The sequence below is a fragment of the Pristis pectinata genome, chromosome 4, assembly GCF_009764475.1.
Source record: "Pristis pectinata isolate sPriPec2 chromosome 4, sPriPec2.1.pri, whole genome shotgun sequence".
NCBI classification, from domain to species: Eukaryota; Metazoa; Chordata; class Chondrichthyes; order Rhinopristiformes; family Pristidae; genus Pristis; species Pristis pectinata.
The window spans coordinates 94,916,123-94,939,063 of record NC_067408.1 but is presented as its reverse complement, the minus strand read 5'-3'; the positions used below and the strand labels follow the sequence as shown (position 1 = coordinate 94,939,063).

Sequence of the window (22,941 nt, the reverse complement as noted above, 5' to 3'; positions counted from 1 at the left end):
CTATCCCTCTGCCTCCACAGATGATGCCTGAGACCTGCTGAGCTCCTCCAGCAGTTTGTTCTTTGCTCCAGTCAGTGGAGTTGCTGCCTCACAGCTCCAATGTCCCACATTCGATCCCGACTTCTGGTTACTGCTTGTGTGGAATTTGCACACACCGTGTCCGTGTGGGTTTCCTCCAGGTGATCCGATTTCCTCCCACACCCAAAAAGACGTGGGTCTGTAGGTCAATTGGCCACTAAGTTGCCCCTATTGTATTTGTGAATAGTAGAATCTGAGGTGGAGCTGATGAAATGTGGGGAGAATAAGTAACAAGGGAAATAACTGGGGGGGGGGGAATGGGATTGATCTGTGAGCCCCCCTAGACGATGGGCTAAAATTCCCTCCTTCTATGTTGTATGGAAATGTAGGAAATCCTCACAAAGACCTATGGTAACATCTGTGTGGAGTTTGCACATCCTCCACTTTGCACACTTGGAATATCGTGTGCAGTTCTGGTCACCATGCTATAGGGAGGATGTGATTAGAGAGGGTTCAGAAAAGATTCACAGCAATGTTGCCTGGACTGGAGGGCTTGAGTTACAAGAGAGATTGGATGGGCTGGGACTATTTTCTTCAGAGCAAAGGAGGCCAAGGGGTGACCTTATAGAAATTTATAAAGTTACGAGGGCCATCGATAGGGTAGATAGTCAGTCTTTTCTCCCCCCCAGGTTAATGGAATCTGAAATTAGAAGGCACAGGTGTAAGGTGAGAGAGGAAAGACATAAAGGGTTCCTAAGTGGCAAGTTTCTCCCCCACACACTGGGGCGGTGAGTTTACGGAGAGAGCTACCAGAGGCAGGTTCAATTACGATATTTAAAAGACATTTGGGCAGGTACATGGATATGGGCCAAGCACAGGCAAATGGGACTTGCTCAAGGCAACACATTGGTCGGCATGGACAAGTTGGGCCTTAGGGTATGTTTCTGCACTGTATAACTATGAATCCAAATTCTCCCTATGAACACATGGATTTCCCCCAGTCATCAATTTCTTCCCACATCCTAGTGATGTGCTGATGGGTTAATAGGTTGTTGTAAATCGCCCCTAGTTTAGAGTAGCAAGAGAATTGGGGGGGGGGCATTTCTGGGGGCTGTACTTGGTGTTTCTGGTAGGAACAGTCCCACATTCCTCAGAGCCTCATTGACCGTGAGTTGATGGGAGAGAGAGCGCACGCGAGAAAACAGGGGAAATAAGTACAAGAATGGGACTGATGCAAACACACTGAGAGCTGGCACAGACCTGACGGCTGAATGGCCTCTTTCTCTGTTGTAAGAAAATATGGAAATGAGATAAAAGCAGCCCAATATGATGTGATTAGACTATAAAAGTAAGGGGTGATTTTAATAGCCTTTTGTTCTCTAATTTACAATTAAAATAAAAAAAACTCTCCAAGATACTGGGAATCTCAATCTTAAGAGAGGACAGGAAATTTACTAAAAAGTGCACACCCAAAGTAAAAGGATGAACCTTTCTGATGAAAGTTGAAGAACTGCAAGAAAACCTAGAAGATTCAGCTGTCCTGCACCAAGTCAGATATTCAGACTTTTGCTGAAGATCTGAATTTGCTGTTCCCCTTTTGGAATCCCCCTATCAGAACAGTACTAAGAGTTCTTGAACTAAAAGATTTGGATTGTTGCTGGCACAGATTCTTAGTGAGTTAAGAACTTGATCAATACAAACATTGGAGTGATGTGACTTGGTTCACAAAACCCTTTCACCTACCTCTGCATTGACAATCTGCTGCTCATTGTCTGTTGCCTTTACTTCTTCAGTTTTCAGTTCTTGATTAGACATCTCAGTAACAACTGTTTCACTTCCTGCTGGGTTATGAACAATATTATCAGAGCTCTCATTGTCCTTGTCTGCAGATTCCAGAATCATCTTTGAAGCAATATTATTGTCTTCGGCATACTCATCTTGGTTAGCAGTACATGTTTCAGATTCCTGGCTTTGAGAAGACAAGGGGTCACTGGGCATCTTTTGTGCTGGTTCTCCGGGTGAAAGGTCAGCCGAGGAGCGAGGTGTAGACTGGGCCTCCCCCTCAGCCGAGGAGCGAGGTGAAGAGTGGGCCTCCCCCTCAGCCGAGGAGCGAGGTGTAGAGTGGGCCTCCCCCTCAGCCGAGGAGCGAGGTGTAGAGTGGGCCTCCCCCTCAGCCGAGGAGCGAGGTGAAGAGTGGGCCTCCCCCTCAGCTGAGGAGTGGGCATCTCCATTATCAATTTGAACCTGGTCAGTAAAAACCTCATCATTTCCTTCCTCTGCTGCTCCCCTTTGTTTGGGCTCCACTTCCTTGGCAGAGTTGTCCGACTGCTCCGTTTCTGGAGAGTCAGCATCAGTGGCGGATCTTCTAAATCGCCTGCTGGGTGGGCGGCGCTTCATTGATAGACGAGCTCGATTCTAAAGGAGGTCAAACCAAAAACAACTGAAATGCATCCATGCAAAATCTAGGATATGAAAAATATATGTTTATCTTGCGTGATGGGAATAAACAAGGTTGATAAATGCTTATTTATTATTTTGCAGTCTGTCCTGAATCAAGTCTATGCCTCTCACCTCCAAGTTAGGTCTGGTGCAGATTCAGTTCCTATTAATGGAGAGATTTGGCTTCCAAGGAGTTTCAGGTAATTTAAATTTTTAAAAAATTAATTAACCTATGTATTTAAATGTTAATTAAAAAACAATTACATTTAAAAATGTTTTCTAATATTAAGCACGAATTATCTTTAAACTTTAAGACAATTTTTACAATACAAATATTTTTATTGTTTCTGAATGCAGAGGTTATGACATTCACCATTCTGAGACCTGGTTGGCCAAGTGTCAAAGCATTTCTGGGGGCAGCACTTGGTGCTTCTGGCAGGCAATGGCCCCGTACTCCTCGTAGCCTCAATGAACAAGAGCTGGTTTCATAGACCCAGATGCAGCTTCAGGTAAAACCTGGTAGCAGAATGGCAAGTACGGGCAACTCACTGTTTATGAGGCAGGCTGACTAAAACCAATCACTTACTGCATGTTTTGCTCTATGGAAAAACATCACTTCCCCAATTCTGCAACACAGCCCCCTCAGAGTCAACGTCCCCTTAGTTGTTCATCTTTTACTGATCTATATATGTGAACATCCAGATCCTTTTCCTCCTCACACTGCTAGTCTCAGGCACAAGTTTAGTCAAATCTACCAAGATCACCTCAATTAATTCAGGGCAGCACCAGAGGGGACGACAGGGCTATTATCATCTGTGTAGTCTTGAATTCTTTTTTTTAAAGATATGTTGCTAGTCCTGCTCAATATTTTCTGCACATTCAATTTTTGTTTCACAGTTCAGTGGCCCTGCACATTCACAGCTCCAGGGTTGACAGCTTTGGCTTTGAAAACAATGGATTGTGCTTGGCCTGACCAACTGGTAATACCAATTACAGAATGTACCATGGATAATTAAGTGGATTCCAGACACATCTAATATGTTTCAAAGAAATTATATCAGCTCTCAGACATAGGATGGAAGTAATTGAAACTCTGCTGTGAACAGCAACAGATACCAGGTCAATGATTAATTTTAAAATGGAGATGGATTTTTATATTCCTTAATATTTTTGGTTTACAAGACAAAGGGGGGTATACCAACCTGTGCACTGAATAGCAGCTATTGAATAGCACAGACTGCATGAGGAGTTAATTAGCCAACTTCTATTCCCAAGTATAATCAAAAAAAGTCTAAGATAAGTTCACATACTCAAACAACACTTTAAACTGGTGCTCTGAATTTACCTTGTGCAAACTCTGCAAAGGTTCTGCTTCTCTGGGTTGGTCAATTGTAACTACACTTCCATCTGATTCACTGGAAAGCGAGTGCATTCCAGGGCTTTCAGGAGTAGAAGCAGGACTAGCAAAAGGCGAGAAGGAAGATTTTAATGGGCTCTTTGGACCAACTCCAGGCACGAGAGCAGTCGGAGACAGAAGCAAGGTAGCCTATATATTGAAAGAGAAAAAGGTTATAGTGCATTTTCTCTCCAAGTTCTTTTTTGAACCTATCCACCAGCAACACCTGTACATGGCCCTCCAAATCTCTCTGCTCCTCTTAGCAGCTAGCTCCTCACCAGTGAGAAAAAGCACTTCCAAAAAAAAGTTCAACTCACATTGAATGGGATTGGAACATTTTTTTTAAAAACCTGAATCATCAATATTAGGAAAGTTCATGCTGCTGTTGGTTTTCTTACTCAATTTAAAAATTTTAAGAGATGTGCAGTTGAAACCAAGTCTGCTTGTTAGACATCACATAGCAGTTCATAATCTGAAGGGATGTAACATATTTCCTTAGTTCTCAATATTTGCAAAGTATAACATCAAGTGTAAGTATTCATTATATAATTATATATTTAGCAAGTAGTTAAGTCAAAGGGCATAAACTTAAGGCTGCAAATAAGCATATACAATTCAATTTTTGTTTTTAATGCAGTTCCTACTGCTTTTGGAAAAGAATAATTTTCAGAACGTCTTCTCCTCATGGATATTCTGGCCCTGTTTGGATGGCATATCCCATAGCTCTCCTCCATTAAAAGGATCTAGCACTCAAAAGGTCAACCTACTTTTCTCGATTGATCCTGATGAACCCATTATAAGTCAGCTCAAGTTTCTAATGCTGCTTGGTATTTTACTGTGTAACTGTGCTACATATCCATTACCCTACAGACAACATACAACAGTTGCAAATATTCTCAGAAACACACCTGGAGCTTTTCAATGAGAGGAGAGGAATTTTTCAATTTCAGCTTTGGAGGACGAGAGGCTTCATTAATTGGTGGCTTCTGTGTACATAAAATTTAAGAAATACGTTGAGATGCACTTAATACTTTGACAATTTCAATTCCTTTTGGAGCATTTTTGGCAAATAAAGCAGTTCATGCAGTAAGACCTTGACAGTATTTGGGCATGGGTCAATAAGTAGCAAGTCACATTCATGCCATTGAAGTGCCAAATAATGACTTTTTCAGAATAATGAGAGTCAATCCACCTATTTGCCATCACTGAGACCCATCGCCAATGTCTTTGGGGTTACCATTGAACCAGAAACTCAACTGGATCAGCCACATACATACTGTGGCTACAAGAGGAGGTTGGGAGACTCAGTAACATGTGATGAATAATTCACCTCCTGGCACTCCAAAGCCTTACCACCATTTACAAGGCCCAGGTCAGGGATATGATGGAATACTTTCCACTTGCCTGGATAAGTGCAGTTCCAACACTCAAAGTACCATCCAGGACAAAACGGAATGCTTGATCATGTTTGATCAGCTCCCATCTACACGTCCACTGCTAATGCAATATGCACCATTTACAAAATGCAGCACAGTTATTTATTTACCCAGGCTACTCTGGAATTTCCCAAACTCTTGTCCTTTTTTTGTTTACAGGTCAAGGACAGCAGGGGCATGGGACACAAGATGCTGCATATTCCCCTCCAAGTTGCACACCATCCTGATTGAAAATATACCACACGTCATCCCTGGGTTTAAATCCCGAAACTCCCTATACAACACCATTTTGGGACCATCTTCAACAGAAGGACTGCAATGGTAGCACACTCCCAGAACTGTCTTCTCAAGGACAGTGAAGGATGGGCAATAAAGATTGGGCTTGCCAGCCATGCCCATATCCCAGAAAATGAGCCAGATTTCACAAATGCATGGGCTTCAAGTCTAAGGGATAAAGTCATTTACGGGCTATACTTTATATGGTAGTTTAATTAGATACATATTAAAATATTAATGTTTTACCTCATCTCCATTGTGGTCTGTTTCAGTTTTCACATTATTTTTATTACCATACAAAGGAAGAGAGCAAGGAGGCTTTCTACGAATTGGTCCCCTGGGGCATTTCTGTAGAAAGAATGAACAAACATATTTTTAAAAGCACATTTCAAAACTTTCACCACGTCTTAAAGGGCTTCATAAGAAATACTTCCAGGTAGAGTGGCATAATAATTGAGATAATGGACTAGAGGTCATTATTCCAAATTATGAATTGAATAAGAATCATTTGATAATTTTTTTGGGGGGGGGAAAGAGGAAGGAACTGTAAAAATACTATTAAAAATGCCATTTCTTTTTTAAAATCAAATTAGTTCACCGATACTAAATACTTCAATTTTAATTATCTCAGAATGTCAGACATATATAGCTCACCCTCAGATTTTCTGGCTTTCAAAAGGGGTGGTTAGGGGACAGGGCCCCACTGCATTCTGGAGGTTCCACTGTTGACAGCACAAATATGGGACTCTGGGATGCAGAGCGTCAGGAAGAGATTACCCTTTGTGCCCGGACAAGGTAGGTGTGGGCATGGGACCAAAATGGGTCTGGTCCTTCATACATTTGTAGAGTAGGCTTAAACAATTTAAACTTTTAGTAATTGCGTCACTATTAACATCAACTTTTTTTTAAACTGGTAATTCATTAAACCATTATAAACTTATTCTTGTAAGATGATTTGAATACATGCCTCATCCTTTTCCAAGGTGTCACTTGTTTTGTGATTGAATTTTGAAGCTAATGCAGCAACTGACATGGGTTTTTCTTCCATGGTTTGGATTGGTTAGGAGTCTCCTAAAATGGAAAAGAGCAGAAATACAAATGAAGAACTCACTTTTTATTCAATGGCTCCTGGTCAAATTAAGGGGCAGTATAATCATAGGCATCCAAAAGCCTGCGTTTTCATGGAATGTGAAACATTAATTTTAATTAGCCAAAGTTCAATGGACCTTAACAACAGTTTCCCTATAATCAATTCCACAATTTAATTCAATCAGGAAATGCTGAAGACACTTGGCAGACCAGGCAGTATCTGTAGAAAGGGAAAAAGAATTGCCATTTTAGAGTCAACCCTTGTGAGTTCTCAAGAAGGATCTTTGACCTGAAACATCACCTTTATCCCTGTCTACAGGTACTGCCTGGCCTGCGGAGCCTTTCCAACATGTTCTGCTTTCATTTTAAATTTCCAGCATCTGTAGTTTCTTTGAATTTCAGTTAAGTTCAATGCATTCTTTTGGCCTTGGACTGCTGAAACTTCCAAATTAGTGTCACTTGGAAAGTCAATTAAACATCAATTAGGATTTCCCATAAAAGCCAGTTGTACAAAACCCTCATACCAATTGAATGATACATTTTTAAGCTCAGTTTAAAGGTTTTTAATCAGGAGGTTCTCCTCCGCCCCCCCCCCCCCCACCCAGCCATGTAATCAAGTTGAAAATGTAGACACAGTGTGCAAGGGTGGCTTTTATTCCCCTCCTTTTGTTATGTTTAAAAAGTGATTGTGGGGATTTTCAGACCACTGACAAATGCAAGCAAGTAACTTAGTTGTTTTATTGTGCCAACTTGAAATATTATTTGCAAAGGCATATTTTAATCACAGCTCTAAAGAAATATGAACGGGAAATAACTATCATAAACATTCTACCTCAACCTATCAATATAAAGCCTCAATAACAGTAGTGATAATTAAATACATTTCTCTCAGTTGTTCATTGTTAGATTTCTGAACCCATCTGTGATTTTCTAATATTTGATTTCTTGGCGAATTGGCTGCTGCTATTAATAACATACGGCAAAGATATTAGCCTAGAAACTCTGGTCAGCGGAGGAGGGATGGCACGTGTCACGGACCTCAATGAAGCTACCTGCATTGATTTAAGGAGTCTATGGCAAGGACTTTTCTTTTTCAGACACTGACAGTTGCATTTTAAATCAGGGATTTGCACAGTTCAGTAACAACGATATCATCAAGCAGTCCATCAGATTGAAGAATTTTCAATGAATTAAGGTTTGGTGCATATACCTGAGATTAAGGAATCTATTAAAACAAACTTCAAAATTAAAAATCTCAAAAATTATGGAATTTTCAAAATGATATTCTGAGGGAATAATACCTCACATTTACAATTAGTTTCTCAGGGGAATAGGTTGTTGAGAAGTAATTATGACCTTGTAAGTTGTCTAAAACTCCATCACACTTTATTCAACAAATTTTCCACAGTGAGAATAGTATGTAATAAGTACATATCAAAATGCTTATTCCAAGTAATGTCTGGATTTTGTTGCACATGTGTGGACTCCAGAGTAATGCTCACATGTGCTGATGAAACTAACACCAATTTGGGGCCAGTATGTCATTAGCCATGAAGCAGGCCCTTCTTCCTTTGCTTCCCAACTTAAATGTGGCAGAGTACCATGGTAACAAACTCATGCCCATACCCCTCCATAGTATTAGTATTCATAATCCACACGACTACATTTTCCACTGACTGCAACATAATCCTAACAAAGTTTGTGATACTGAAGCCCTATAGTGCCTGACATTAAATTAAAGCAGTGGCTCTCAGAGCAAGATTTTAGAAGATACCAGGATGCAAGTTGTTAGTTTCAATATGTTTGAGATGTATTATAACGACATGCCTCTGCCCACTGCGTGCTTCTTGCGAATTTCCTGAGCCTTGTTTGGGGAAACAGCTACCCAAAGAATGGCCAAGGAAATTAAGTAAGATTAATGACCAACACAAGCTCAGTCCACATGTTCAGGGGGAGCCAGTGTCCATCTGTGATCACAGGAAATTCACTTCTCCTTTGAGAGTGCACCCTAGGAGGGTTGAAAGCCACTAAACTGCTGACAGGTCAGTGTACTTCCAGGAAAGAAGAAAAGGTGATTGATGATGCAACAAAAGATGATTAGACTTCAGGAAACTCTGCAGTGAAATCCCAGGGTTATGACTATCGGCCTTTGACAATCACAATCTTCTTTATAAGCATTTGGAAAACCTTCTTTGTGCTATGCTTGCTTGATTGGTAATTTGATGGGAATGACTGTCATCGGGCATCCACTTCAACTGTCAGGCTTGGGTCAAAGCTGTGTCAAAATGGAAGGGTTCTTTTTCAACTCAAATTGAGCAGTCAAAAGCTACCCATGAAAAATGTTATTGATAGTGATGTTAAGAATTCATTGCTTTGCTGATAACTGGAAAAGATGAGAGGGGAATGAATCCCATTTTATTGGATAGGAAATAGCTCGGCAATTAGCACTTTGGCTAGAGCCGGTAGCTCAGATACAGTGGACCAAACTTGGCAGGGAAGTGTGGAAACTATGCTAACTACAATATGATATTGGGTAAAAATGGATTATGACCACACTTATGCAGCAAGTTTGTAACCTACTCCTTCACCATAGAGGCATGGGTCAAAATTCAGCCGAAACAGATAGGGCAACTCTCATCTCTGGTGGAATTCAGATTTGGAGTGTCAACCTTGTTCTAGCAAGTGTGCTTCCTGCTACAAAATTTCCCAGAATGTTAACAAATTACATTAGATGCAGAGGTATCACAAGAAATGAAGACATGTACATTAACACGTCAGGAATAATGATAGCACATGGCATCACAAGCATTGCTTAGTCAGCAGGCCAAGGTATGGTTAACACCGGGTTTAGGTCTCTCAATGGAGAAGAGTGCATTGTTTCCTCATTAGTGGTTTTCTTCATGTTACTCATAAAAAAACTCTGATCAAAAATAAACATTTTGTACAGTTCACAGTATGATATGATCATCAGACAGATATCCAAACTACTTCTCAAAATAGACTGAATCATGGCACAAAGGATTAAAAAAAATTGAGCTGTAACTGAATGGTCAGACAAAAGGCTAATCATTAATATTTCAGTCCTCATTTCATCTGTTTGCAATGTGTTTTCTTTGGAAGCCAACATTCTGTCTAGTGACACTCCCACCTGATGCATCCTGTTCACACTTTTAAGCGTATTTTTCCTTCCATGTATGGGGGATATAAATAGAAAAGTTCTGGTTTAAATATACATCCAGCTGTAAATACACTGAAGGAGCTTTAGGTTCACATGACCTACAGATAAAAAGAACTCGTGGCTGAAAATATCTTAGCAATTCATGGACGGTCGCAGCAGCAATGTCTTTAAATAAGCACCATTAAATTCAGTTTTCACATAACCATCTGCATTGTCTCTCACAATCATTTCTGAAGTTCAACCAGAAAGCAACAACGGGAAGCCCAGCCTCTGCGATGGCACTCTGCCAGAAAAGCCATTATCAGCATTGTCGAGACTGCAGAACTATCTCAGAGCTTGGTTAGAATGTCATGCTGTACTTTTTCCCAATGCACTAGGAATAAAATAATACAACTTTGCAAAAATCTGATGCAAAATTGGTTCTCAAACTTCAACACATCTTCAATCCTCTTAAATACTTACAACTAACATTGCAAGACACTCGTCAGTTTGACAAAACAGTTTACAAGGGAAGGAATTGAATATGGGCAAATGTTGCAAAACAAAGTATTTCATTAGTTGCCCAATGGAATGCCCAGCTTGATATTTGGTTTTGTTAACCTCAGCCATATTGAAAACTGTGTGCGTCATATAAAGCTTTAAATAACAGCACGGCTTTTGAATAAAATGTCATCAAGTCACAAACATTAATTCTGATTTTTTTCCTCTGCAGTGCAGCCCAACCCACTGAGTATTTCAGATTTTGAACATGTCTTTTATGTGCTGCAAGAGTTCTGCTGCAGTCTACCCATCAATACAGAGTCGTTTCTTCATACAATTAATTGCTCACGAGATTTTGTAAAATTATATTCAGTGTTACTAACCACATTAAGCAGAATGAAATGTGAATTTATCCTCTAAAAATAAAACTACTGTGAATATTTTGTTTATTCTATAAAATTTCACATGGTACTGGAGAAAGTAATTGCTTCAACCAGTGGGTTACCTTTAATTTGCAGAAGTGGTGGGATTTGGATGGTTTGGACAAAAGGAACATCTTTTATAGACTTGGGCCAGAATTGCTGTAGTGAAAAGCTGCTTATGAAGCCATCTAGTTTATAGGTTAATGAGGGAAGTTAGAGAGAGACAAGATAAAAAGGAACATGTAAAAGCTGCGAACTGCAGGACAAACTATAGGATATGCCCAACAGATCAGGCAGCATCAGTGGACAGAGAATAACTGAGTTAATAGTACAGATTACTGATGTATCACGGCTTGGTACGACAACAGCTCTGCCCAGGACTGCAAGAAACTGCAGAGTTGTGGACACAGCCCAGTGCATCACGGACACCAGCCTCCCCTCCTTGACCTCTGTCTTTACCTGTCATTGTCTTGGTGAAGCAGCCAGCATAATCAAAGACCCCACCCACCCGGGACATTCTCTCTTCTCTCCTCTTCCATCGGGTAGAAGATACAGGAGCCTGAGGGCACGTACCACCAGACTTAAGGACAGCTTCTACCCCACTGTGATAAGACTATTGAACGATTCCCTTATACAATGAGATGGACTATGACTTCACTAACTACCTTGCTGTGACTTTACACATTATTGCACTGCACTTTCTCTGTAGCTGTGACACTTTACTCTGCACTGTTATTGTGTTTACCTGTACTACATCAATGGACTCTGTACTAACTCAATGTAACTGCACTGTGTAATGAACTGACCTGTATGATCGGTATGCAAGACAAAGTTTTTCCACTGTACCTTGGTACAAGTGACAATAATAAACCAATACCAGATAGGTAACCTATACCAGAACAGGGCAGTTCTGCTACAAGTAATGAAAGCAAATTACCCGAAATTGTTGAATTTGATAGTAAGTCACAAAGGCTGCAACATGCCTAGACAGAAGATGAGGTGCTTTTCCTCATGTTTATTTTGGGCCTCATTATACAGCAAGTCTCAAACATATGGAACAGAGTGGGAGTTGGAGAATTAATACAGCAGGCAACAGGAAGCTCAGGATCACCCCTGCAACTGAATGCAAGTGCTTGCAAAGCAGTCATCCAATGTACATTTGGTTTCTCCAATAAATAGAGGTCACTAGAGGCATCAAAAATGTTTGTGTCAGATTGGAATAATGACTGGAAGCTGACACAATAAAGTGGATGGCTTTCATGAGCTCCTAACTCAGTTGTTCTCATATTATGTTTATTCACAAAGATAAATGCAAATTAATTATTCAATTAATGTGGCTGAAGGCAAGATATATTGCTACACTTTTTAAAATGTCACCTAGTCTTTAGTTGGAAGAAGTCAGATTAGAATTCTCCTGCTTCCCAAAAAAAATCAGATTATTTTAAACCATTATTGTTTTAATTTAAAAATATTCCAGAAGACAGCAAACAAACTGTTGCAGCATCTTAGATATTGCAATCAATTCCTTAAAGAAATGATGGTGAAAGGTTGTTTCCTCAGACTGCAGCCCATGACTACTGGCGTGCCTCGGGGTAAAGTGCTGGGCCCATTGTTGTTTGTCATCTATATCAACAATTTGGATAAAATGTACAAGGCATGATTAGTAAGTTTGCAGATGATACTAAAATAGGTGGTATAGTGGTCAGTGAAGAAGGTTATCAAAAATTACAGGAGTATCTTAATCAGCTGAGTAAGTGGGCCAAGGAATGGCAAATGAAGTTTAATTTGGATAAGTGCGAGGTGTTGCATTTTGCAAAGTCAGATCCAGGTAGGACTTTCACAGTAAACAGCAGGGCCCTGGGGATTGTTGGAGTACAAGTACATGGTTCACTGAAAGTGGAGTCACAAGTAGACAAGGTGGTGAAGAAGGCTTTTGGCACGCTGGCCTTCATAAGTCAGGGCATTGAGTATAAAAATTGGGAGGTCATGGTGTGGCTGCACTTAGAACATAGAACAATTACAGCACAATTCAGGCCCTTCGGCTCACAAAGCTGTGCCGAACATGTCCCTACCCTAGAAGTTACTAGGCTTACCCATAGCCCTCTATTTTACTCAGCTCCATATACCAATCTAACAGTCTCTTGAAAGACCCTATCGTATCAGTCTCCACCACCATTTCCGGCAGCCCATTCCACGCACTCACCACTCTGAGTAAAAAACTTACCCCTGACATCTCCTCTAAAACTTCTCCCCAGCCCCAGCACCTTAAACCTATGTCCTCTCGTGGCCACCAATTCAGCCCTGGGGAAAAGCCTCTGACTCTGACCTCTGACTCATCATCTTATACACTTCTATCAGGTCCCCCCTCATCCTCCATCTCTCCAAGGAGAAAAGGCCGAGTTCCCTCAACCCGCTTTCATAAGGCGTGCTCCGCATCCCAGGCAGCATCCTTGTAAATCTCTTCTGCACCCTCTCTATGGCTTCCACATCTTTCCTGTAGTGAGGCGACCAGAACTGAGCACAGTACTCCAAGTGGGGTCTGACCAGGGACCTATATAGCTGCAACAATACCTCATGGCTCCTAAATTCAATTCCCCGATTGATGAAGGACAATACACCATATGCCTTCTTAACCACAGAGTCAACCTGCGCAGCCACTTTGAGCGTCCTATGGACTCGGACCCCAAGATCCCCCCGATCCTCTACACTGCCAAGAGTCCTACCATTAAGACTATATTCCACCAACATATTTGACCTACCAAAATGAACCACTTCACACTTATCTGGGTTGAACTGCATCTGCCACTTCTCAGCCCAACTCTGCATCCTATCTATGTCCCTCTGTAACCTCTGACAGCCCTCCAAACTATCCACGACACCTCCAACCTTCGTGTCATCCGCAAACTTACTAACCCACCCCTCCACTTCCTCATCCAGGTTATTTACAAAAATCACAAAGAGTAAGGGTCCCAGTACAGATCCCTGAGGTACACCACTGGTCACCGACCTCCACTCAGAATACGACGCCTCAACAACCACTCTTTGCCTTCTGTGGGCCAGCCAGTTCTGGATCCACACTGCAATATCCCCTTGGATCCCACGTCTCCTCACCTTCTCCATAAGCCTCGCATGGGGTACCTTATCAAACGCCTTGCTGAAATCCATATACACTACATCAACTGCTCTCCCTTCATCGATGTGCTTAGTCACATCCTCAAAAAATTCAATCAGGCTCATAAGGCAGGACCTGCCCTTAACAAAGCCATGCTGACTATTCCTAATCATATTATACCTCTCCAAATGTTCATAAATCCTGCATCTCAGGATCTTCTCCATCAGCTTACCAACCACTGAGGTAAGACTTACCGGTCTATAATTTCCTGGGCTATCCCTACTCCCCTTCTTGAATAAGGGAACAACATCTGCAACCCTCCAATCTTCCGGAACTTCTCCCGTCTCTATGGATGACACAAAGATCGTCGTCAGAGTTTCCGCAATCTCCTCTCTCGCCTCCCACAGCAACCTAGGGTACATCTCATCCAGTCCCAGCGACTTATCTAACTTGATGCTTTCCAGAAGTTTCAGCACCACCTCTTTTCTAATATCTACATGCTCAAGCTTTTCAGGCCGCTGCAAGTCCCCACTACAATCTCCCAGATCTTTTCCTGTGGTGAGTACTGACATAAGGTATTAATTAAGTACCTCCGCTATTTCTTCCGGATCCATACACACTTTCCCACTGCTGCACTTGATAGGCCCTATCCTTTTGCATTTCATCCTCTTACTCTTCACACACTTGTAGAACGTCTTGGGGTTTTCCTTGATCCTGCCCGCCAAGGCCTTCTCATGTCCCCTTCTGGCTCTCCTAATCTCTTTCTTAAGTTCCTTCCTTTTAGCCTTGTACTCCTCCAGATCTCTAACATTACCTAGCTCTCTGTACCTTTTGTAAGCTTTTCTTTTCCTTTTGACTAGATTTATTATAGCCTTCGTACACCACGGTTCCTATATCCTATCATGACTCCCCGTCTCATCGGAACATGTCTGTTCAGAGCTCCACACAAATATATCCTGAATATTTGCCACATATCTTCCGTACTTTTCCCAGAGAACATCTGTTCCCAATTTAATCTTCCAATTTCCTGTCTGAGAGCCTCATAATTCCCTTTACTCCAAGTAAACACCTTGCTAGCCTGTCTGTTCCTATCGCTCTCTAATGCTAACGTAAAGGAGATAGAATTATGATCACTATCACCAAAATGTTCACCCACTGAGAGATCTGACACCTGACCAGGTTCATTTCACAGTACTTGGGAGTACTGTGTTCAGTTTTGGTCACCCTGCTATAGGAAAGATGTTATTAAAGTGCAGAAAAGACTTACAAGAATGTTGCTGGGGCTGGAGGGCCTGAGTTATAAGGTTGGACAGGCTAGGGGTCCTTGGAGTGTAGGAGACTGAGAGTGATCTTATAGAGGTGTACAAGATCATGAGGGGCTTAGAAAGGGTGAATGAACTCAGTCTTTTTCCCAGGGGTGGGGAATCAAGAACGAGAGGGCATAGGTTTGTGACAGGAGAAAGATTTAATAGGAACTAGAGGGGTAACTTTTCTTTTAAAATGTATACACAAAGATTGGTATCTATATGGGGGGAATGAGCTGCCAGAGGAAGTGGTTGAGGCAGGTACAATAACAACTTTTAAAAGACAGTTGGACAGGTACATGGATTGGAAAGGTTTAGAAGGTTATGGGCCAAACACTGGCATATGGGACAAGCTTGGTCAGCCTGGACCAGTTGGGCCGAAGGGCCTGTTTCCATGCTGTATAACTCTATGACTCTATAAATCTTACTTTTAAAAAAATGGGCACTAGAAATAACTGAAACATTTTACATTTGGGAGATTTTATAGTAGATTTATTTACATAATATACTATTAGCACTGTGAAGAGGAAAGAAATGCTGCAAGGTCCATTGAGCAAAGAGAGTTAAAATAAATAATATTCCTTGGGTCATGACTAAGTGATACATCAGATAAATGTGTGCCATCGCCTTTGTGGTACACCACAAAATAGATGATGTACAACTAGAGAGGTGGGGTAGAGGTGGAATTGAATGCAACTTTTTTCCCCTGTTTGCATTTCAAAGATATTTTTACTTGAAATACAGTAAATATTGAAGTAGATAGTAACAGACTGGTAAAATAAGCAGATACACAAGGATGAAATTTCAGGCAGAAAACTATAATCTGATGTATTGACTGGGAAGAATGAGGATTGGCAGTTTAACCTAAAAATGGCACAAAATTAAGGGCATGTTGGAAGTGAGAGTAACTGCCCCTGACATCCAGCGTGGCATCAAGGAGCCATAGCTAAACTGGAGTTAATGGGAATCAATGGGTAAACCCTCCGCTGTTTGGAATCATACTTAGCGCAAAGGATGCTTCTGGTGACACAAGAGACCACAGATGCTGGAAGCTGGAGCAACAAACAGGAAGCTGGAGGAATTCATTGGGTCAGGCAGCATCTGTAGAAGGAAATGGACAGCCTGTTTCAGGTTGAGACCCTTCATCTGGACTGTAAGATAGAGGGGAGATGGCCAGTATAAAGAGGTGAGGGTGTGGTTGGGGGGGTGGGGGGAGAAAGAAAGAGCTGGCAAGCGATAGGCATTGTAGTGTTTGGGGGTCAATCGTCTCAGCCACAGGACACCTCTGTAGTAGTTCCTCAGGGTAGGGTCTGAGGCCCAACCATTTTCAACTGCTTCAATCGCCAGGACAGAAGTAGGCTCCTATGTAGCTCCTATGTAGCTCCTTAGCATGTAGCAAGGCCTGAGTAACATTCAGACACAAGCCAATAAATGGAAATAACATTTGCACACAGAAATGCAGGCAATAACCATCTCCACATACTCTTGACATTCAATAGCATAACTATCACCAAGTCTCTTGCCATCAATATCCTGCAGTACAAGAGCAGGTCAGAGGCTGGGTATCCTGTGGTAAGTACTCACCTCCTGACACCACATAGCTTTTCCACCATCGACAAGGCACAAGTCAGGAGTAGAATGGAATCCTCTACACTTGCATAGATAAGAGTAGCATCAGTAACTATTAAGAAACTCTACACCATCCAGGACAAAGCAGACCTCTGGATTGGCATTCAATCCACCAACCTAAATATTATTTCCCTCCATGTCCAGCACACAAGCAGTATGTACCATCTACAAAATGCTGAGGCTCCTCTAACAGCACCTCCCAAGTCAGCGACTCCTACCATCAAGAAGGTCAAAGCTGTAGGCACATGGGAACACTACCATCTGCAGGTTCTTCTCCAAGTTCATGCCATTCTGATTTGGAAAAATATCATCCGTTCCTCATTATCGCTGGGTTTACTTGATGAGGTATACAAAATTATAACCATAGATAGCATAGGTAGTATGAAACATCCCTATAGCAGAGATGTCAAAAACCAGAGTAGAGGTTTAGGGTAAGGGGTTGGAAGCTTAGAATGGACCTGAGGTGTTGGGAATCTGGAACACGCCTTGAATGGCCAAGGTATAGAAGGCTATGGGCCAAGTACAGGTGGATACTTGATGGTCAGTGTGGACCTGGTGAGTCAAAGGACCCACTTCTCTGCTGTTTGACTGTAGCTCATTACTCTAAAATCCAGAATTCCATCCCCAAATGGAAAGTGGGAGATTGCAATCCTCATGGTGAACAATGTCAAGATGGCAGCTCGTTACCACTTTCAAGAGCAATTAGGGATGCACAGTAAATGCCGCCCTTGCTGGCGGTGGCCAGATCCTGAAAATTAATTAAAAAAAAAGAAAATTTAAAAACAGCTATGCATACCATTTGACATCATAGCACATGCCAGTGACCTCCACGCCTATGTACATCAGACGCATGGAGGACTCAGATTTAATTCCAGGAAATGAGCTCAGTGCAAAGTAGCCAAACACATTTTCTCAAAACAAAGTGTCCCATCATTGAGCACAAGTATAATCGCACTACATAGACTGTCTAAGCCTCCCTGCTTTGTAAACAGAGGCTTAAAAAAATACAAAGGAAGGATGAATATCAAATCTTATTAAGCACTGCTCAAGTTTTGTATCCAGTTTGGGAAACCACATGCAAAGAATAATGTCAATACTGAGAAGCAGAGATTGTTCTTACAGACAACAGAAGTTCAATGGAGGCATTTCAAACTATAAGGAATTTAACTGAAGAAAACTGTTCCCAATGGTAAAAGGGTAATTAAACAAAGAACATAAATTTAAAGGTACTTAATAAAAAGGACCAAGGTACAAAATATTTAGAAAGATTGTTGCGATAGTCTTTGAATGCTTATTTTACCAGTTTTAAAAATAAATAAATAAATTATTCTTGATAGTTTTGTTCAGTCTTTGATATCTGCAGCGAGCATATTTGTAAAACAGATCATCAGTTATGAATAATTGATGCATTTCACCTTGCATGGGTTGCAGCTTTACTATAGAACCCTGGTAGATCCAGTACTAGAGGTGGCAGCTTGGAAGCTCCGATTTATGCAATAAACACTTTACTTGTGCTTTTTCCTCTTTAACTATTTATCCTTTTCCATTTTGAACATTCCTCCAGAACCTCCTCCCAGTGTCCCCAGTCAATATATTCTAAATTGCAGTATGCGATGCAAAACAAAATATTTCTTTTTGTTGCTTCTGGTTCTGTGGCTAATGACCTCCAGTCCTCATGCTCTGGCTCCCAATCCTTCCAATCACTTCAAACCAGTTTTACTTGTACTATCAAAACCATTGTAAATTATGAATGCCAGAAAATTCCAAGTTTCCAGCTGTTGAAGTCCTAGCTTCTCCGATCTGTCCACATCAAAAGAAACCTTCCAGACCTTATTCAAGTACATCTCTTTTGAACCTTTTCCAAAAGCTCAATAACCTTTCCAAGATGTGGTGCCTAGAACCAAAAGGCCATGATCCAACCTAGGTTCAGTCAATTTTAAGTTATTTAACCCAACTTCCTTCCTTGTTTTTCAAAACTCTTCCAAGTTCTAGGTAAAGATCATTGACCCAAAACATTAACTGTTTTTCTTTCTCCACACATTAGTCTGATCTGCAAAGTATCTCCAGCACTTTTTGTTTTTTTATTTCAGATTTCTACCATATAATGCTTTGGAAAGTCCTGTGTTCTCCTCTCAGATTTCCAGCAATGGCTGTGGTCTATATCCTCACAGTTCTAGCATAGTTTCCATCTCCTCCAGACTAGCTGTCATTTATAAGCCTTCACCACCCTCTCATAGTTGACAATAATCAAAGTCATCCATTTTCTCTTAATTCTCCCTATTTTACCCCTCTCTGCCATATCAAACATGCCTGTTTTCTAACTTTCTGATGAAAGGCCTTCAACCTGAATCATTAACTTCTCTGTCTACACAGATCCTGCCTGAACTGCTAGACATTCCTAGCATTTTCTGTTTTTATTTCAGATTTCTAGCATCTGCAGTTCTTCACTTTTTGATTTCTTACTTTTGTAATCAATTGTATCCTATGTGACCTTTTTAACCCGTCAACTTGTCTGACCACCCTCCAGAAATATTATACAAATACACCCTCAGGGCTCATCATCTGCTTTCCCTTTGAAATCATACCACAGATTGGCAGAGGATGTTCCTATTGTAGGAGAATCTAGAACTATAGTTTACCCTCTTAAGACAGAAATGAATGAAAATACCTCACACAGAGGTTCCCAAGACTTTGGTACTCTTCCTCAAAGGGCAGTTAAAGAAATCTTTTTTGGGGGAACTCTGCATTCCCGTTTACCCTCAGCAACCTTTAACACCTTTGCTGCTTGGTTATAGGTTACTGGGGATAGAGAGCAATACAGAGTTGAGATTACAATTAGATCCATCATGATCTTACTGAATCACTGAGCTGGATTGAAGGGATCAAGTGGCCTACTAAGTCATACTTCACATGATAATTCATTTCCTTATTCTTCCTACTGCTTCATACTTCTTGCCATTAAATATCATCTACCAAATAAACAATAATTTCACCAGTCTAAGTCCTCTGGAAGTCTGCTTCTAGGGTCTTCATTATTTCCAATGCAAATTAATTATATGCCATACTAAACAAAACGTCACAACTCTCAGGTACAGTAAGCACAATGACTTACCATGACTGATTAAACACATTCTTGCTGTTTCTAATTTTCAAGTATTTCAAAAAGTGAAATGTAAGAGAAATAGAGCTCATTGCTAAAGTCAGTAACATTTCTGTCAATTGCGAGTGATATCACACAGATGTTATCATCAATTGTTTTCTCCAGTGGAACAACACTTTTCTTCACACAACCATGCAAAATTAATCAATTGAGAGTATTATAAAAGCAATACATTTTCTTTAGAACTGCAAATTTTACTTGCATTTCTAGTCTGGGGTAGTTCTGTATACTCATTTAATTCTCAAGCTAAATAGGTGGAATAAAGTGATAAAAAGTTGCTTTATGAAGGCAAAATAAATGCAGATTCCAGAATTAGATCGATTGAAGGAAATAACAATAATCAGATAATAAGAGGAGACAGATTATACAAAGCAGAAGCTACTGATTTCAGCTTCCTGTTCTACTAAATTTGACGTAGGACTCTGAACAGAGGAAATTCAGTTTCTATTCCTATTTTTGCATTTTGTTTTCAAACATTTTTTTGGTAAGAGTCTTATTCCTACTTTGTGAAACAATAGACAACATTTGTTTTCCTACTGTATAGCTCAACATTGTCTGATGGCAAATATGTAAAAGGATTTTTGGATTCCCTTTTCAAATTGTTCCCTTTTTAACATGAATGATCTGTGATATGTTCTACAAGAGAAAATAGTTCTTACTTTAGGTAATTATGTTCAGATGATTACCTAGAAAAGAATATTTTACATTTTCTGCAAATTCCTTAATAAATATCTTTTATCGTGCACTTATGGTGACAATTCTTTCAAAGTTGAAACTCAAATACAGTGATCAAAGCTAAGCCACACAAAAAAATACATTAAGTCCTACTGACAACATAAATGTGAAAACTATGCAGTTTGTGGCTTACTAGGTGTTACAAGCATACATTTAAAGAGCTAGATTCAAGAGCTAAATCTTCAGTTGTGGAGGCACATAAAGGACAATACCCACTCTGATGCAAGAGACCACTGTCGCAGCAAACAGGGCTATTTGTTTGTAACCTATGCTCAGAAAGTAGGCCTCATTGAATTAATTTTCTTCCCATTGGGCAGAGAATTATTGGTGTAGTTCCTCATTTCTAGGCAAGTAATAGTCTCTGAACGGTGGACACCTTACTTTGATCTTAATGACGTAATGGTCAAGTTATTCTGTGTCCATACTTGAAGCACCCAAAAGCTAATGATACCTCGACCAGAAGCTCAGCTGAGAATTGACAAATCTTCCCAATGATAGATCTGAATACAACCAAAAGCTGGTATTCAGAGTCACAAATTTGTGCTTGCAGGTTTACATTGTCATGATTACACATCAATTTAAGAGCTGTGAATATCCTGAAGACTTGTCCAGCTTAAGAAGGAGGAAACAGTAATATTTTACAATCAGAGCCATCACACTTAAAGTACTTCAAGATTATCTTTATTACCATTTGATAACTATTCACTATCAGTATAATTTTATAATATTTAGTTAACTCTTATATAGAATCCTCTGACAGCAGTGTTACAAGCACCTTGAGTGAATACTTATTAGTTCAAAATAGAATGCTTATTTATTTCATGAAAACTTTCTTAAGAAAGTCAAACTACTTTCATTAAAAATTTAATCCTTCAGTACATGTTATGTGCTGAAAGTAGATGCATTTAAATGCAGATTACATTCTTAATCAAAAGGTGCAATAGGCATCCAAACAACCCACTAACCAAGCAGCTCAGAGATAACCCAACAGACTAAGAGTTTACTGAAACTAAGTAAGTTGTGTGAATTACTGCAGTTTTAAATATCAAGTCATGTTCTTTCCATAAGGCCATTGCTATTCTGTAGATGGCAGAGAATGAACCCCAAGAGAGCGGGAGTGATCAATTGTGCTTCTGAACATTGTTCAATCTGCATCTCCCTACAATAATGCTCTACCACAATTCTAAGGGACCTGTTGACAAACAACTCAAATAATTAAATCTGTAATCCAACTGAAGGGTTCACAAAGTTTAGTTAAAAGTGCCCAATGATTCTTTACCAATTTCTTGGTTGGTGACAATTCCAACCAAGCTCCTGGCAGTTACTCAATCTAACCAAACTCCCATTAAGCATATCACAACCTCCATCCACCTGGTAGCTTATGCACTCAAACACAGATCATTTCATATAGAGTGAATGGACATGAACACAAGAGGACATCAAAGAAGTCCATATTTGCAAAATTTAAATGAAATTAATAAAATGCTCACATATACAAAAAGGAATAAATTTATGACAGATACAGGGTATGTGATAGATTAGTTGGCTGGAAGTGTTTGCACTGTCACCTGGAGTTGGGCATGTGGAGATGAACACATTTATTGGAGCAAAGAGAAGTTACATCCTTATATTCCCCCAAAATCCACCATTGCCTGAGTTATTGCTTAATTTAAGTAGGGACAAAGTCATAGAACTGTACAGCACAGAAACAGGCCCTTCAGCCCAACTCACCCACGCCAACTGTGATGTCTGTCAATGTGAATCTCATTTGCCTGCATTAGACCCTTATCCTGTTAATCCATCCTTGTCCAAGTGTCTTTCAAACAATGTAAATGTATCTGCCTCTACTGGCAGCTCATTCCACATAACCACCACCTTGTGTGTGGAAAAACTTGACATTGTATCCGTCATTTCCAAGCTAACATAATAGGTACTACCACAAATTAAGATAAATCTTGGATTTAATTGACCCATGTCAATTAAATACTTCAATTCAGTTTTAACAAGCTTTTAATGTTATTCTTTCTGAAAGATGAACTTCCTAACATTTTGGATGCAACAATGGAAACTAGAACAAAATACAACTTAGCTAAGCCTTTGCCTTCCAACTATTGGCCTAATTCTAAAAACGTGTTCCAAATACACGCACAGAGCAGATTAAAGGGAGAATTAGTGTTTTTTCCCCTTTATGTTAGCCGATCTGTTGTGTAGGAGTTATGGGCCAAATGTCAACCAATAGATTCAAAAGGGTACAATTGGAAATATTT

General features: G+C 40.3%; 1 protein-coding gene across 8 annotated transcripts in view; it reads right to left on the bottom strand.

Annotated features, from left to right (window-relative positions):
- Positions 1 to 22,941, bottom strand: part of LOC127569541 (capZ-interacting protein-like) — a 57,168-nt gene that overhangs the window by 4,355 nt on the left and 29,872 nt on the right. For 6 of the 8 annotated variants that reach the window (XM_052014287.1, XM_052014284.1, XM_052014281.1 and 3 more), the window contains 5 exons: positions 6,533 to 6,636; positions 5,812 to 5,913; positions 4,762 to 4,839; positions 3,803 to 4,003; positions 1,762 to 2,433 (listed from right to left, as the gene is read on the bottom strand). In XM_052014287.1, coding sequence (XP_051870247.1) covers positions 1,762 to 2,433; positions 3,803 to 4,003; positions 4,762 to 4,839; positions 5,812 to 5,913; positions 6,533 to 6,613 — 1,134 coding nt within the window. In that variant the 5' untranslated portion in view covers positions 6,614 to 6,636. Of the gene's footprint in view, positions 1 to 1,761; positions 2,434 to 3,802; positions 4,004 to 4,761; positions 4,840 to 5,811; positions 5,914 to 6,532; positions 6,637 to 14,100; positions 14,193 to 22,941 lie in introns of all 8 variants that reach the window. The other 2 variants (XM_052014286.1, XM_052014289.1) reach the window with 2 other exon arrangements.